This window comes from Vanacampus margaritifer, chromosome 12 (genome assembly GCF_051991255.1).
Source record: "Vanacampus margaritifer isolate UIUO_Vmar chromosome 12, RoL_Vmar_1.0, whole genome shotgun sequence".
NCBI lineage: Eukaryota > Metazoa > Chordata > Actinopteri > Syngnathiformes > Syngnathidae > Vanacampus > Vanacampus margaritifer.
This window is the reverse complement of record NC_135443.1, coordinates 19,712,536-19,728,494: the sequence shown is the minus strand read 5'-3', so window position 1 is coordinate 19,728,494 and position 15,959 is coordinate 19,712,536. Positions and strand designations below refer to the sequence as shown.

The following is a 15,959-nucleotide window of genomic DNA, read 5'->3' as shown; positions in this document are numbered from 1 at the left end:
CTCTAAAGCATCTACAGCCCCAGTCCATATGTTGCTAGCTGCCTGTCAGGTCTTTATTCTAGATTTTCCGCCATTCTCTGTCATGACAAACAATGAGGCACTAGTTTTTAGTGTCCATGGTAGTGGTCTATCCAAAGAGAAGATGTATCTTCAGGTTGTTGGCATTTCTAGCTAGCTAACTGCTATAGTGTGTGTGGGGGGGAGGGGAACTCAAAAGTGCTACTAAGCACAATTTTAGACACCCCACCCCCGCCCAGATAAACTAAAACATAAAAAAAAATCAGGAAAACTGAAATGCTGAGAATAATAAATATCCACAATTAAGTACTACATAATTCTCAGTCTCTGCATGTTTACACCAAAGATTTTCAAACATCTATAATGTATTTAGAAACAAATCTGATTTCTTTTTTACAGGCTCTTTTCCCTCTACTCTTGTCTTGATGACTTTTTGCCCGCAGAGGGCAGCAAAACACAAGTAATTCTCACGATAGTAAATTCTTTACACAAGGGTATGGCTGGTCTGCATACATCCTGATTAATTCCTGTTATTTAAATTATTTTGATGTCACATTACTCTTATCGATCCATCTATAGATAATTTTACAGTCTTCAGTGAACATAAGGTTCATTTTTTTAACGGGAGGAGTCTGGAGGGGGGGGGGGGGGTTACAAACACGGAGAGCATAGCACCTCTGCACAGGAAGGCCAATTCTGGCGTTAACTTAAAAACTCTGAACTGTGAGGCAGATGTGCTAACCTTGCCGATTATTCTTATAATTATAAATGACAATATAAGCAAACAAGTGGTTTCCTCGGTGCTTGTAATGTGGCTGTGCCCTATCGAGTCCTGTTAGCCTCACTTAAAATGCTGTCGAGCACTTTGCGGTGCACTCAGCTGGCTACAGTACGTGTAATCAATAATCATGTGGAGGGAGGGGACATTTAATGGCATCTATAGATGGGTGGGTCATGTCAAACAAATATAGCATGTCAGGGCGAACCCCTTTCCCCCCTGACATCTTGCTAAATTTAGATGACTTGAAGACATGTTTGCCATGCTGAGACAATAATCAGTCATAATTTTAATCGAGACACCATCCCATCAGTTTGCAAGGCGATGAGTTGTGTCTGCCTGTGTAATCAAGTTTCCTTATAATGATCAGTTGCTGCCCATCTGTTGCAGCTATCAAAATGAAGCAAGTGTAATTTACTCCTAATTAATAATAATAATAATAACTCAGAGTTGTTTAATTTGATGTCTCATCTGATCCCTCTGGGAACACCCTCAGCATAATTACGTCATGTAGTCAAATATGCAGTCATGTAGGAGTGATGCCGAAGGACACCGATAATGTCCTTCCTTGTCATCGTGTCAGTTATATTATGAGCCCCTTAAACCATAGCTAAACATCCATCATAGGACATTAACTACACGTTAAATAAGGTCATGTTACAAGATGTTGACATATTTATGGAGCGGATGGAAAACAGACAGTGGAAATTGAATTCCCCAAAATATGGCACAATTTGGAGTTCAACATAATTTCTGGCGAAATGTGTTAAACCATTGGTGACATCACGCGTGACTTTGACACATGTCAGCAAATGTTACATTACACATTAATATTAATGTTACATACATTAATGAGTATATGAACCACAGGTATTAAACTCGAGGTCGGGGATCTGATCTGGCCTGCCACATCACTTTATGTGGCCCGTGGAAGCAAATCTAGCTCGTCATTTTCCATGAAAAATCTGTAGCAAATTTTCAAATTGTCACATGCAATAATAACTATAAGAGAATGCAAAATATTTTAAAGTGTCAAACCCCATTTTAAAATATCTTGAACAATAGTTGAATAAACCGTTATCCTTGAGTGCTAATTTCAAAACTAATTATTGGTGCCCATTAATTTGTTCTGCACTGTATATCGCGGGCGGAATCATTGAACCTCCAAAAGCATAATTTGTCAATTTTTTTTAACCATAATCATTGTATCGTCAAAAAGTGATTGCATTTTCAATAGCAACAGATAATTAGGGTCTCAATGCCAGGGATTTACGATATCTTGTCATTCCAGTGCCGAAAGTAGTGCCATTGTTTTGTCATCAATTGCCTGAGTTGCTTACCCAATTGTGACATCTTTAGATGGATGGAATGAGAGCAATTTAGCAACCAATGTATTTTGTTCCACGTTTTTGGTTCTACTGATATCATCTTCTCTCATCTAAGCCGTCTGATAACTAGATCTGTTGAACAAGCTCTCAGTAAATTATCAGAGGGCCCGAGAATCAACATCTAAATGCAACACAAACAATGTTCTACTATGTGAAAGTCATCAGTCTGTTTTCTGTATCCTCAGAAAAAAGGCTCCAGACACGAGTGCCCATTCTGTGTCTGCAGCGAGGACCTGCTTCCCTTTGACATGAATGAATCCTTATTAATTTTTCATCTAAAGGGGAAGCAAATCGCACAGGCTGTTCGTTGAGCCAACATGGCAGACCGAGTGGAGGGAGGGTGGTAGAAGGAGAGGAAGGGAATTGGAGATGTCACAATGAGATTCAGTGCATGCATGAATAAGGTCACGCTTTGAGAGGTAAACGCCTGCAGACGGCTGCTTCTCTGCCAACAATCTTTAGAGCGGACGGCATCCATCATCTTCTTGTTGTATTTCACAAATGCTAATATCATTTGTCAGCACTCATGTAGCTTTTAAAAGCCTACGCACACACATGGGGAAATCGGTTGCAGTGTTGCATCTGAATGGTGATGGTACACGCCGGTGCATACGCCCGTGGCTACAGCAACATCATTATGTAAGCATGGAATCTGTTTTTGTTTTTTTTAATCTGCAGATTTTACACTTCGAAATGTTGAATATAGAAAGATGTGATCAAACAATTGCGTATGATTAAGGCTCAGCCAATTGGATGCCATAAAATACAAATAGTTTAAAGAAACTCCTTCTGGTTGAATGGTGCAACTTGGTTATATTCCCAGTGAAGAACCCAGGCTCATAGGGTAAATTTTAATTTAAAGAAATGAATATATGTGTGTGTATATGTACTGTATTTATTGTGCGTATGTTAAAGTGCACTTGTATACATGACTAGGTTTATACATTTTCTTTTGTTGAAATTAGAGCTGAGTATAATCTATGGTCAAAACTAATAGTGTGATTAATCTGTGTTAATTCATGATTAATGCAATAATTTTTTTGTGATTAATTAGTCAGTTAACGCTTTAACTTTGACAGCACTAGTTGAAATACATTAACCTTATTGTATCAAAAATAAAACGAATAAGGGGTAGGACTAGATACATTTTTAACTTCCTCCTACCTCTTTTTTTCCCTGGAGAGCTCAGTTTTGTTCATTCGGTAATTTTACCGATTTGACATGTCATCATCATTGCGCTCTTTTTTTTTTTATTTTTTTTTTTGTATTGGGGTGAGTATGCGTGTGTGAGTGTGAGTGTGTATTCATTAGTTCACCTAAAACCTATTTAAAAAATCCCATACCGTTCACCTAAACCGAACACTTCCAGCCAGAGTTGTGAGGCCGTCAGGAGACCCAAGGAAGGACCAAAGAAAAGAAAGGAAAGTGAAATCCAGCACCGACCAGACACCACCCACCATCCACCACCCACCGGGCCACCAACCAGAGTCCTTCACCAACCCCAGAAACATCTAAACAAATCAGGGAGACCTCAAGAGACCAAAGGAGAGACTGAGGAAAGGAAGGAAGGACAGACAAAGCAGAGTGAGATCCACAGACACCAGCCTCCACCGATTCAACGACCTGAGGAAGAAGCAGATTGTGTCTGAGTTTCGATAGATGCTGGTGTGGTGGATCTGGCATGCATAAAAATCTCCACCAAAGAGGGGAGCCGTCGACCCCTGCCAGGACAGAGCAAGCGCAACACCTCAGGGCCCCCCAGGCCATGGCAGCGCCAAGGGACAACCCCCGGGCCCCGCAGGGGCCACCGGCCGGAGACCAAACCCAGGAGCAGGAGCGCCCCCCCACCCCAACACGGACCGCGCCCCCAACCCAACGCAGCAGGACGGGGCACTGCAGGCCCGCCAGGCACCCCACCGGTCCACAGACCCCGCTCCCCCCATGACCCCCCCATCCACCCCAACCCAGCCCCAGCTGCCCCCAAACCCCCAGACAACCCCCCCCCCCCAACCGGCAGCCCCCGACCCCAGATCCCGGGGACCCCCGTACCCAGGTATCGGTGCCGAAGAGGGGCCGGACAGCGGAGCGGAGAGGGCACCCGCGCCCACCCCATCCCCCGCCGCGTGGAGGGACGGGACCCCGGGGGCAGAAGGGGAGATGGGGGCACCGGGTGGACGGGCGACACCCCCGAACCCCAGTCCCAGCGGGAAAGGCTGTCACTCCAGCGTTTTTAGTGAAAGCTAACCCTGTCCTCCTACCCCTTTTGAACATATTAACTATTTTCTTTCTTCCTATTTTGCTTTTTACTTCAACTTATATTTTATACTTGTAATGTGTTTTGTGTTTTCTTTATGTTTATATGTTCAATAAAATAAATCATAAAACCATTTAACTTCTTAAAATATTTTGTTATACATTTCTATTTTTATTATCATTACATGTTTCTAATTATTGCTAATTCAATTCTTGTATAATTTACTTATGTGCTACTTAATCGGTCTTCACTGAATCAATAGTATGAGATAGATAGATAGATATTAAACTAATATTATTTTTTGTAATTAAGATACATTTGTAAACATCATGTTATATATTTTTCAGTTACTGCTTTTTTAGTTACTTAGCCATGTTTTAAATGGTTCCATTAAATCAACAGTAAATAAGTGAAACACAGTAATTAATATACATTTATATATTAAAACTCAGCTATATTTTACTGTAATTTTTTTTAACTGTAGCACTTTGACATTTCCCTAAAATGTGGAGTGCATTACAATTTTTATTATTATCATTATTATTATTATTTGTAATCATGTAGTATATTTTTTAATTATTGCAAATGTTATTGTTGTTTTATTATATTATGTGCATCTAACCAAATCTTCAGATTGTTTTGTTAAATCAGTACTAAATACTGTACATATATGAAGTAAACACATGGCACCATTTCTCTGTTCTGCTACTCCATCGTCATTTTTTAAATTCAATTTTTGACGTAAGGTGAGGTCACGTTCACGCCCATTGAAGAAATTGGCGTGGTCTTGTGTAGCACCGCCTCTTTAACCATATACGGGCGTTGGACGGCGCGTTGATTGACAGCGGACAGCAGCTGCTGAGTTGCCCAGACATGGCGGAGGATACAGTGGAGCAGAGGCTCAGCGGCGGAGTTCCATGACTTTTTTTTCTTCCTTTCCCTCCCCCAGCATTTTGAGTCGTCCGAGGGCGCGTTGAATGCTTCTCGAGAAGAGAGAGGGGGTGAGAAAAATGTGTCGGTACTCGGAAAGGAGGCTGAAGACGACGTGAATCGCCACACGCGAGTAAGATGGGACAATGTATCGCTGTTTAGTGCAGTCAATAGCCCCGGGCAACCAATATGGCTCCTTGTGCCTTTCCCACTACTATGCTATAAACAATGCTCTCCAGATGCCGCTTCGGCTCCGGCGAACTAACTTAAGTTCCACAATCTCTCGGTACTTTTGATCGCTTACGGATATTCCACCGCGTTAGCTTTGGAGAAGCTAAGGAGGAGGGTCGGCGGCGGTGGTGGTGAGGGGCAACTACCACCGCGCGTAGCAATGGAGCCGAAGCACAAAGAGTTGCTCGACCAGTGCCACCAGAACTTAGTGGAGTCCATCACGGACGCCGACCGAGTCATCGAGCTGCTCGTCGTCTCGGGCGCCCTCAGTCAACTCGACCGCTTCGAGCTGGACCAGAACTGCTCGTCCAGCGCGGAGAAAGTGGAGCTGCTGCTGAAGATGCTAACGAACAAGGAGAGCGACCATTTCCTGGACCTGTGCGTGGCTCTGGAGAAGGCGTACCCCGACCTACACGCTGCCCTCTTCGGGGGTAACAACGGCGGCGGGCCCGTGGACCACAACACCGGTAGGAAGCGTGCTCAGTCTTGGGGCTTTTGGTTGGCTGTGACCTGGGTGGTCTTCTACAGCAGCACTGTATTAAAGCATGGGGGAATGATGTACTTGCAAAATTGCAATCCATCCATTTTCTAATTTGAAGTCTTCCTGTGTCAAACGTGAAGCCCCCGGGTCATTCGGCCCTCCACATCATTTTATGTCGGCCACCAAAGGTTGCCACAAGTTTTCTGTCAGGCCTGCTACACACACAATGATTTTTTACATCATCTTAAAGAATAAAAAATAAATAAAAAATCTGTGACAGACCCCACACACAAAAAGAAAATTAGGGCTTTGTATGCAAATGTCACATGACCAAACTCAGAAAACAGTTTAGCCATTACGATGGTTACCGGAGCCTCTAGGCTGCAGACAGTACATGGATAAAAACTGGTGGATTTTTCTGCTTAATTTATATTTCACTAACACATTATTAATCAGAATGCTGTGTTTAGACTATTAGGGGTCACATAGAACATCTTGTCAAGAATTTGGATTTCTTCCCCTGTAACAGTTTTGGTCCTTGTGTGTGTGTGTGTGTGTGTGTGTGTGTGTGGTCTGCTCTTTTAATCTCAACACAGAACATCACACACATAAATATTGTGATCGTGTGTGTGTCTAGAATCCAGTCCTCCGATGTAGAGCTCTTGCATCATCATCATCATCATCACACAGACACTTCTGGCTACGCACTGCCCTGATGGTTGTCAATTTTTTTTCCTAAGAGGACCAGAGTTGGGAGTGTTATTGTAAGATGGCGATGTCGGCAAGAAAAGACTTGCTTTGGAAAATACTTGTGTGCCATCTGAGAAGTCCACTTTTGACAAGGTTTACTGCCGCGTCCTTGTCCGCTTCTTTGATTCGCTACATTCTGTTCACCATAGTTGGGGGTGTCAATGAATTTTGAACGTCTGTAAGTTGTCAAAAGTTGGGGCACCCTTCTGTCATCGACAATACGTCAGTATTTCAAGCCAAATTGCATTGTAATCATCAATCTGTCATTCGACATTCTCCAGTGAAATGTGTGTCCGTCAATGTTTCTGGCAAGTGGGCATCCGCGTCATTGTTTCTGTTGTCTGTCATCCGTCAGCAAAATGGGTTTGCCGTTATTGACGGATTGACAATTACATTGACGGTCGAAAACCAACTTGCTTTACGGCAATGTTTGTTCTGTCAATTTAATATTTTCCCGACATTGGTAAATCGTCAACAAACAGGCATCTGTTATTTATGGATTGGCCACCTTGGTCATAAATATTGAGCATGTTTGATATTTTAAGATTGTCGGCTCCGACCTGTTTAGGTCTCTATTAATGAGACAAATCCACTCTTAACACACCTCAGTCCATTAATGTTATAGATCAGTCTTGTACAACTTAAAATAGTCGAGCATTTGATGTCCTTGGTTGGGAAGGGACAAAATTGGGACAAAAACAGCTGGATTGTCTTCATGTGTGTACCTGTCCTTATAACTATAATAACCAAATGCAAGGGCAATAGAGATGTATGTACACTGATGCCTTGAGATATTTGGGTTGGAATCACTGTGTGGCATTCTCCCAGTGTCTCAAATATATGCATGCTTGGTCCACTGAATGCTGAAACTTGTCAAAGGCAAAATTTGAACTCCAACCTGAAAACCAACCACGAGGTCACTGTTCTGAGCAGGACTCACCTTAATAAAACCTTAGGACAGGTACTGTGTTTTGCAACATTTTAATATTCTTTCCTGGCAAGGTGTACTCTACAAGTGTATATGTACAGTATAAAACCGAATGGTGTACAGTACGTATGCATTATATTCCCAATGGCCGTACCTGTGATTTTATGTGAAAGGACTCTTGGTTGACAAGCGACATTCGCTCAGTGTGCAATGTGATTCCCAGCATCAGTTCAGCAACACCAGCATCAATTTTGCCGTCGGTGGCGTGCCACGGTCATGGCGCATTAGGTCGGCTGACTTGTTTCCATGACAACAGGCGTACCGCTGTACCACGTCGACCCGCACACATGCATTGGCCGCATGAGTGTGCGCTGGTGAGCGTCAACCAGATTTACCTTCAGCGCCGCAATAAATCCACGCCTTAATGAAAATATATTTCAACTGTAGTCGTGCCACAGACAAAGCAACCATGTGCAAGCTCTCGTCTAGTTTTGCCCCCGGATTACTCACAACCAGCATCATGCCTCTAAATGGGCCCAGAGACCCAAATGTAAGCAGGAGATGTAGATACTCCCCACCCCATTGGTTTTGGCATAGGAGAAGCTTTGTTTGAAACGTTTAGGTCTGCTACTGCCAATCCTTTCCAAGCCGTAATACCTCTCAGATTGATTGTTGCCGCTGCGGATTAACGCTGATCCTGAAATACTGTTCATTTTTTAATGCAGCTGCACACGTTGTCCGTGATCTGACTCGTAGGTGTTTCTCGACACGTTTTCTGTCCCTTAAGGTACAATGTAGTTCCAAAGGGTCATTTCAGGACTCTGTGGTAGCTGCACATGACTCTGGCTATTAGTGCATTGTTGCTGTCAAAACTGGCTACTATTTCGAGTAAGGCGGCAGCTATCAAATATTTTTAGAATAGTGCACTGCATTGCCCCATTCATCAAATAAAAAACGATTTGTCATTGTTAAACACGATAATGTGCAGGTATTATTTTCGTCCAGTTGGGGTCACCATTTTCACATTCTATTATAGTGTTTGTGATGTTGAGTTTATATAGCTTTAAAAGGCGAAGCCTGGCCTTTGTGTGTGATATGGGTGTCAGCCAATAAGAGTGTAGAGTTGTCCGACTCTTAATTGGCCAACCTGTTAGCCACTGTTCTTGCTGAGTGACTTGCTGTGAGTGCTGGCCATTAGCAAGTTAGCAACACTAGTAGCATGAATGTGTTTCTGAAGCCCGTATTCCACGGCTAACATTTGTGAATGTTTACGAACATAACGAATGTTAGCCTGGAAACCAGACTCATCGCTACTAGCAAGTGAGTCTGGACACAGTCGCCATCAAGCACATTTCTGAGGCGGGGCAAATCTAACTAAACAGTGAAAAAGACCAATCGGTGAAGAGCAACACATGTTTTAACCTGGTGATGTTGGCGATGAAATTTAGCCGACCTTCTGTGTATGGCTTGCGAGGCTAAGCGAATGTTGATTTCTTTGTTCAAGGCTGGAAACAGCTGTCAGACATTCATCAACAGTTAAAAAAATAAATAAATTCTTGTCCCAAGGAAATTTTGAACATGTTCAAAAGTACACGATGTGTAGTCTTTTAAGTGTTCACTCCAACAACTTCACAAAAGTCCACCAAAAAACAAGTCCGTAAATGAAGTCAGATTACAAGAATAATTCAAACTAATTTGTGGCCTGATCACTTAAATTTTTAATGTGTCATGAAGCAATGATAAAATATGTAAACATGTGGACTGCACTTGTTAAGCACTGAACTTAGCTAAAAACTATAATATACATATTTTTTACAAAAATAAAGCCTACTGACTGAAATGAAGCAGTCTTCCCTTCCAAAACTGCAGGCTTGGTATCTTAATTTTTTTTTTACTCTACTACATTGCAATGTAGATTTTCGTAGTGATGGGACGATGATACCTCAAGGAGTATATTGACACATTACACAAACTGTATTGACACTGTGTTGGTCACTCAATAGTGACCTCTGGTGTAGATCTAAAATCATTGCAGATAAACAAAATGAAAATAAGATGGTAAAACGTGCATGCTGTAAACCTTAATATTAGCTTATGAATTTATATTTATAAAATAAATTTAATAAATTTTATTTATTCACTTGCTAGTCTTTTACCTAAAATATGATCTCATCTTTGTATAATTTCAGTTGGTCCATTTGCTTGCTGAGTTGTTTATTAGATGCTCATATGAGTTGGCTTGTAAAATATAGCAAATTTGTATGTAATAAAATAATATTAATATAATAAATAAAATAAAATAAAATAAAAAATAAAAGTTAAAATGTTTAACTTCTGTATGGGATTTTGTTAAAAGTTTTAAACCATATGTAATAACACACTAAAAATAGATTCTGTCATACTTTTTTATTGAGAAACAAAAGTTTTTGAAGTGTGATTGCTCCAAGGCGATTTTTCCTCTTGGACACCAGTTCCCCTGCCTTAGAGAACACTCGTTCACAGGGAACAGAGGAAGCTGGCGTGCATAAATATTTAAGTGCCAGTTGATAAAGGTGTGGATACTTTCTCTGATCAAAATGATTCCAGACTTGTGAAAATTTTCTAGAACGATCCATGAGTGGAAGCAAACAAAAATCCAACAGGTACAGGTAAATTTTCAGCAACAGCAAACAGTTTAATCTCCATCCAACAAACACGCAACATGTTGATACAGTTTGTCTACCTATAAATACAATTTGGCGCGGCACATCCAAACGACACACGTCCTGTTTCGGTCACGCGATTTTTTTATTAAAGCGATACACGCGCCGATACGGGGTTTCACACTTGCGCACTCGGCACAGTGCTGGCGCGCCAGTGTTGTTCGTCCCATCACTAGTAATTACTTTTCCAGCCCTTTCCCAAAGGTGGTAAAAAGAATATAAAAGTAAAACCTTTTGACATATCATTGTATCCCTAAAGGCGCAATAATGTACTTTGAGTGTGTTGACCCGCCATGTACAAGGAGAGAGGGTGTTCATAGTGCGTCTCAGCCTGCAGTTATTCAAGAGCGGATTAAGCCCTGTGTTTTCCTCTCTGGCTGGAGTAAACTGTCGTTGTAAGACACGCTATTATCACGCCTTTGCAGCCCTCTGCTTCTGCCGTCGCGCACTCCTTGGCCGCCTGTGTTCCGACTCGAGTGTTGAGTGTTTTTTCTTGAATGTTATTCTCATTATCTTTGCTGTAGCGATTCGGTTGATGCGATTACCGCCTTTTAAGTGCACTTGAGAAGCAGAGAGCAAAGACAAAGCCTCCGGGCACTCCCAGTGTATATGGGAACGCAACCTTTCCGGAGCTTCGCTGTTCGTCGTTTCAGCTTGGCGTGAGGGATATGTGAGATGCAGAGAGTAAATGAGTGTGTGATCAATCTTGTTGATAGTGACCTGCTCTCTGCTCGTCAAGCTCGCATGATGCCTGGCTGTCTTTGCCAGCTGAGCCTGCATGCACGCACATGTGTGCGCTCTACAAGATGGCGTCGGCTCACTCTACTGCAGATGTTTCAGCGCCTTTATCTGTTGTTGGTCAGCATGTGGTTACTATTTAGTGGTTAGCATGCTTGACTCACAGTCAGGAGAACAGGGTTCGAGTCTCTGTGCATGTTTTGTCCTGCGACCATATTTGTTTTGACCGCATACCAGAAACAGGAATTTTAGGTTTATTAATTGTCCATGGATGTGAAATTAAATGCTACAAACTTGCGGTCTGCACCCCAAAATGCGTCCCAGGACAGCTTTTGAGTCACGGATTGTGATTGTCAGCGAGTTCTATAATAATATATAATTGATTGGTCAATTGAGAATTGACAACCTTCTTCCTTTTACATAAATGAACTGAAAGTGTCTTCTGCCTTGATGGAAGCCTTCTTCCCATCTCCCAAGTGCCATTCCAGTTTAAAACCTTTTCTAAATTCTGATGGAGACAAACATACAAACAAGTCATTCATTATTCAGCCCGTCAGGCCGTGCGTCAGAATACAGGGGGACTGTGTGTGTCTCGGGTCCTTTCCCCCCTTCTTGACAAACTCTCTAATTAAACCACTAGCCACTGGAGTCATTCAGCACGTCCTCGTCCGCCGAGTAAATGTAATCAGATTCATATTTATGCAAACGGCTGCAAGCTGATTACACAGCCTGGCTCACGACTGACCTAAAGATGGACCCGTGCGCACACATGCTGCACACACATGCTGCACACACATACACACTGCCACACTCAATGTGACAGTGATATAAACACACTTCTAGCAGAGGGCAGCAAAATTCATCTGGAAAGGTTGCGGTGTCCACACTCTCCTTCTGATGCTCGTTTGCCTCTTGCATTCTTTCCTTGTCCTTGATTTCTTGTCCTTTTTCCCTTCTTGATCTGCCAACCATTTTGATACTAGATCACACAATGACTGCGCTAAACTTGACCTCCCGGTGACTGTGCAGGATAAGCAGTATTGATGATGCAACTACATTCGTGAATATTTGCAGTAGTGGGGCTGTTTGATCGGACACCGATTTTCATTGGCATATGTTGATCAATGCCGGTCAGGAAAAAATTATCACCCACAGCTCGTACATTGCAGGCTGCAGCCAACTTGACAGCAGTCTGTGTGCAGTGTCCTTTCCTGAATGCTGCACGTTACAGACCAAACCAGCAACTGAATCATAATGTTGGTTCATCTTCTACACTGTCAATTTGAAGTATTGTACTAATGTGTTTTTGTATAATGAAATGATGGGAATTTGACTCTTTAAAAAAGATTAACAATTAATCCCCCAAAATTGACAGATTAATCTAATTAAAATAATATTTTGTGTTCAAATAGCCATTAAACATTTGATTACTGTAACATTGTTGCTAGTTTCATTAGCTCTTATATAGCGTTACATGTTAGAATCCATGAATTGAGATTTGCTGTCGTTCACTCACATTCAAGATTTAGTAATTATGCAACTTTTTCAATTTGATTGTAACTAATACTGCAGCACCAAAATATCCACACAAATGTGGAATCTTACCGCATGTCGTAAACAAGCTGCCTGCACAGTAATGAATGATGTTAGGTTATTTGTAGACTGTGTCATTAAAACCTGTGATTGCTCCAGTGTTGCGTGCATCCATGTCTGTGTTTCCATTAGCTATGCAGCTCATTAGTGACATCCAGCCTGCCTTTGTTTTTGCCAACTTTCTGAATCTGTACATACCATAATAGTCCCTATATTCTTTTAAAGACCACTCTCATTTTACATTACTTGTAATGCTTTGCAAAAATATTATAAAACACGTAAACACCTCCAATAATTTATTGACATGAATTAATTGAATGACATTAAGGATGTTAATAGTTTTCTATATTATATATTGTGCTATCAGTGTTGTAATATACACATAATAAGATTTCACATGTACTGATAAACCACCCTCTCTGTGTTAGTTTGGTAATCCACATTGGTGATATCAGGTATCATATTTGAAAGGTAATGGCTGGCACCACCTGTTATTTCGGATGGTGGGAAATGAAATGAGGCATTTGTTTGAGATGAAGTGTTTATTGTTCCAAGCATGTAGTGATGAATTGATCCTTCAGATTTCAATTATTTTTACGGACTTGATAGTGGATACATAGCTTTTTCAACTTTGTTTGGAGCACACCAGTGAGACAGAAGAAGAGCAGGCTGAGACAAAGAGGAAGGGGAGACAACAGGCCTTTTGTCAGACAGACCCAAAGTGGTTGCTCAGCAGTTTGCCGTGTACAGCAGCTCGGACATAGACACTCTGTGTGCGTGTGCATGAATGTGTATATATTTGTGTGCGTGTGTGTGTGTGTGTGTGTGTGTGTGTGTGTGTGTGTGTCTTCTTTCCCAGATTTTGTCCCACTCCATAAAGCAGTGACAAAGACATAATGAATTATGGCCCTAACGCTCTTGTCAAGACTGCTGACTTGAAATATCTCCCATGGGCTGAACCTGGCCTCACTTTTCCCCTCTCAATGTGTGTGCATTTATACATGTGTGCTGTCACGCCATGACGCACCCAGTCAAACTCGCTACCTCTCGTCTGCTCGCTTCCTCCCCTTCCTTGGCGATCACCATCTCCTCCCCGCGTTCCCGGTGTGAAGAGGAAGCCATCGGTTCATCTGCAGTTAACTGTCGTTGCTGCTTTTCTTTGATTGATGGCATTAGAGCGCATCATGTTTTCTATAAGACAGTCAATGTGTGTTTTATCACACCGTGAGATCTCTGCTCAACCTGCAGCACAGGTTGCCGTTTTGATAGATTTCCACAGCAGCTACACGAGGGGGGAGAATTGTGTCATTTGAACCATGTGTTTAAAACTAGCACTAGTCTATTAATCAGTCCTTTTTTTCAAAGCCAAATTGTGCGCCTTTTGGAATAGTCTACTTGTCTGTAGCCATTTTTAAGAACAAGGGTAAAGATTGAACAGACAAAAAGAATAATTATTAGTGGCAGCTAGGGGTGTGAATTGCCTAGTACCTGGCGATTCGATTCACGATTCATAGGTCAATATTCGATCCGATGCCGATTAATCCCGATGTAAATCTATGAATTGATTATTGCGATATTTTTTTTTTTACTCAAATTTAGAATATACTAATCAGTAAACTTGTACATGTACACTGTAAGATTTATATGAAAATCTATTTATTTATCTGAAATTTTTGGTTTATAACTGAGCCACCGCATTTAACAAACAGGTTGCAGTCTGTTTCATGTTTGAACAGCACTGAAATAAAATATTAAGGCTTAATGTTCCATTAATATAACATTCTTCCATGCTTAATGTGTGAATCCTAACCCTAAGTAAGACGTTTTGTTGAATATTCCCATAAAAAATTTATGTTTAAAAATCGATTCGGCCGCATATCGAATCGATTTGAGAATTGTGCGAGATATATTGCCAAATCGATTTTTTTTTAAACACCCCTAGTGGCAGCCTTCCACAAGTTGTAATTAGCTCCTCGGCTAGCATGGCTGTCCTTGTCAGATATGCTGTTCAATAAATCTACCAAGGCTTGCAAAACAGGCTAATAAGAGGTTGACCTCAGTGTGTCCACTGGGTCTCAGTGTTATTGTTGCAATTTAATCCTGCGGTCCTATTAAGTATGTCTCTTGTGTATCTTTTAAGTATGAAAATAATGTACTAGTGAATTGTATCTGCTAGCACCTTTTATGCACTCTTTGCATGAACCACAACCTGAAAGCTGCATAGTACAGCTGGTCTTAATTAAAATTTTACACATTTGTACGCTTTCTAGTTATTGTAGAGGAAATGTTGGCATGTAAATATTTACTAGGCTTTTGATGTCATGGAAATAAACAGCTTTTTGACCTTGCGTTACCTTACCTTACCTCCCACTCTGTCTATTCATCCATCCTGCCGGTCCTTTCCCATTCTGCCGCAGTACGGGCGTCCAGCTTCCTCTGACACTCTTGGCACATGTCGCCGGCTCTCCAGTCTCCATCTGCTTAATCTTCAACTCCTTAATTTGTATAGCCAACACCTGCACACATTTGTCTGCCTGTGTCACGCGATGCTCCAGGTTGAGTGTGAGGCACAGTGTAATCATCAGCAAATAAGATGACAGCATTTGATCCCTTATTGTTTTTATGCTGGACAAAGGCTAAAGCACAAATTAGGAGCAAGAGCGCCAGATTTAAATGTACAGTAACGGTGCCTCTTCTAATTCTTCGCACATTGCAGTTATTTGTTTTCCTCTCCAATTATGTTTTGTTTTTTAACTGTGTCATGATTGTCATCCTGAATGTACGGTTTGATGTTTATCAATAGCACTTATCAATTTAGTTCAGTTTAACGCTCTTGCACCTTGTAAACCTGGTCATTGTTCCATGTGTCATCATGAGCTCGCAACAAGTTTAGATCACCTCATTGAGATGTTTAAATTGTCAAAAGACTTGCTAGAAATGTTCGATAGACTTATTTCTAGCTCTTCAGACGGGTGACCTGTACAAAAGTACAGGGAATTAATTATCTGTACACGCTGTGTAAAGGCTATCTAAATCAACACACTGGCACTTGTTATTAACTCATTTGCTCCCAAAAATGTATAAATATGTTCAATATTAAATGTTTTAAGTGTCCAAAGACGTATTTATATGTTTTTTATGGGCTTTTTAATGCTCGAGCATTCAGTT

General features: G+C 41.4%; 1 protein-coding gene across 5 annotated transcripts in view; it reads left to right on the top strand.

The window, feature by feature from the left end:
- Positions 1–5,288: 5,288 nt before the first annotated feature.
- Positions 5,289–15,959, top strand: part of LOC144061198 (disks large homolog 5-like) — a 69,928-nt gene continuing 59,257 nt past the window's right edge. For all 5 annotated transcript variants that reach the window (XM_077581405.1, XM_077581404.1, XM_077581403.1 and 2 more), the window contains exon 1: positions 5,289–6,066. In XM_077581405.1, the coding sequence (XP_077437531.1) occupies positions 5,760–6,066 (307 nt within the window). In that variant the 5' untranslated portion in view covers positions 5,289–5,759. The remainder of the gene's footprint in view (positions 6,067–15,959) is intronic.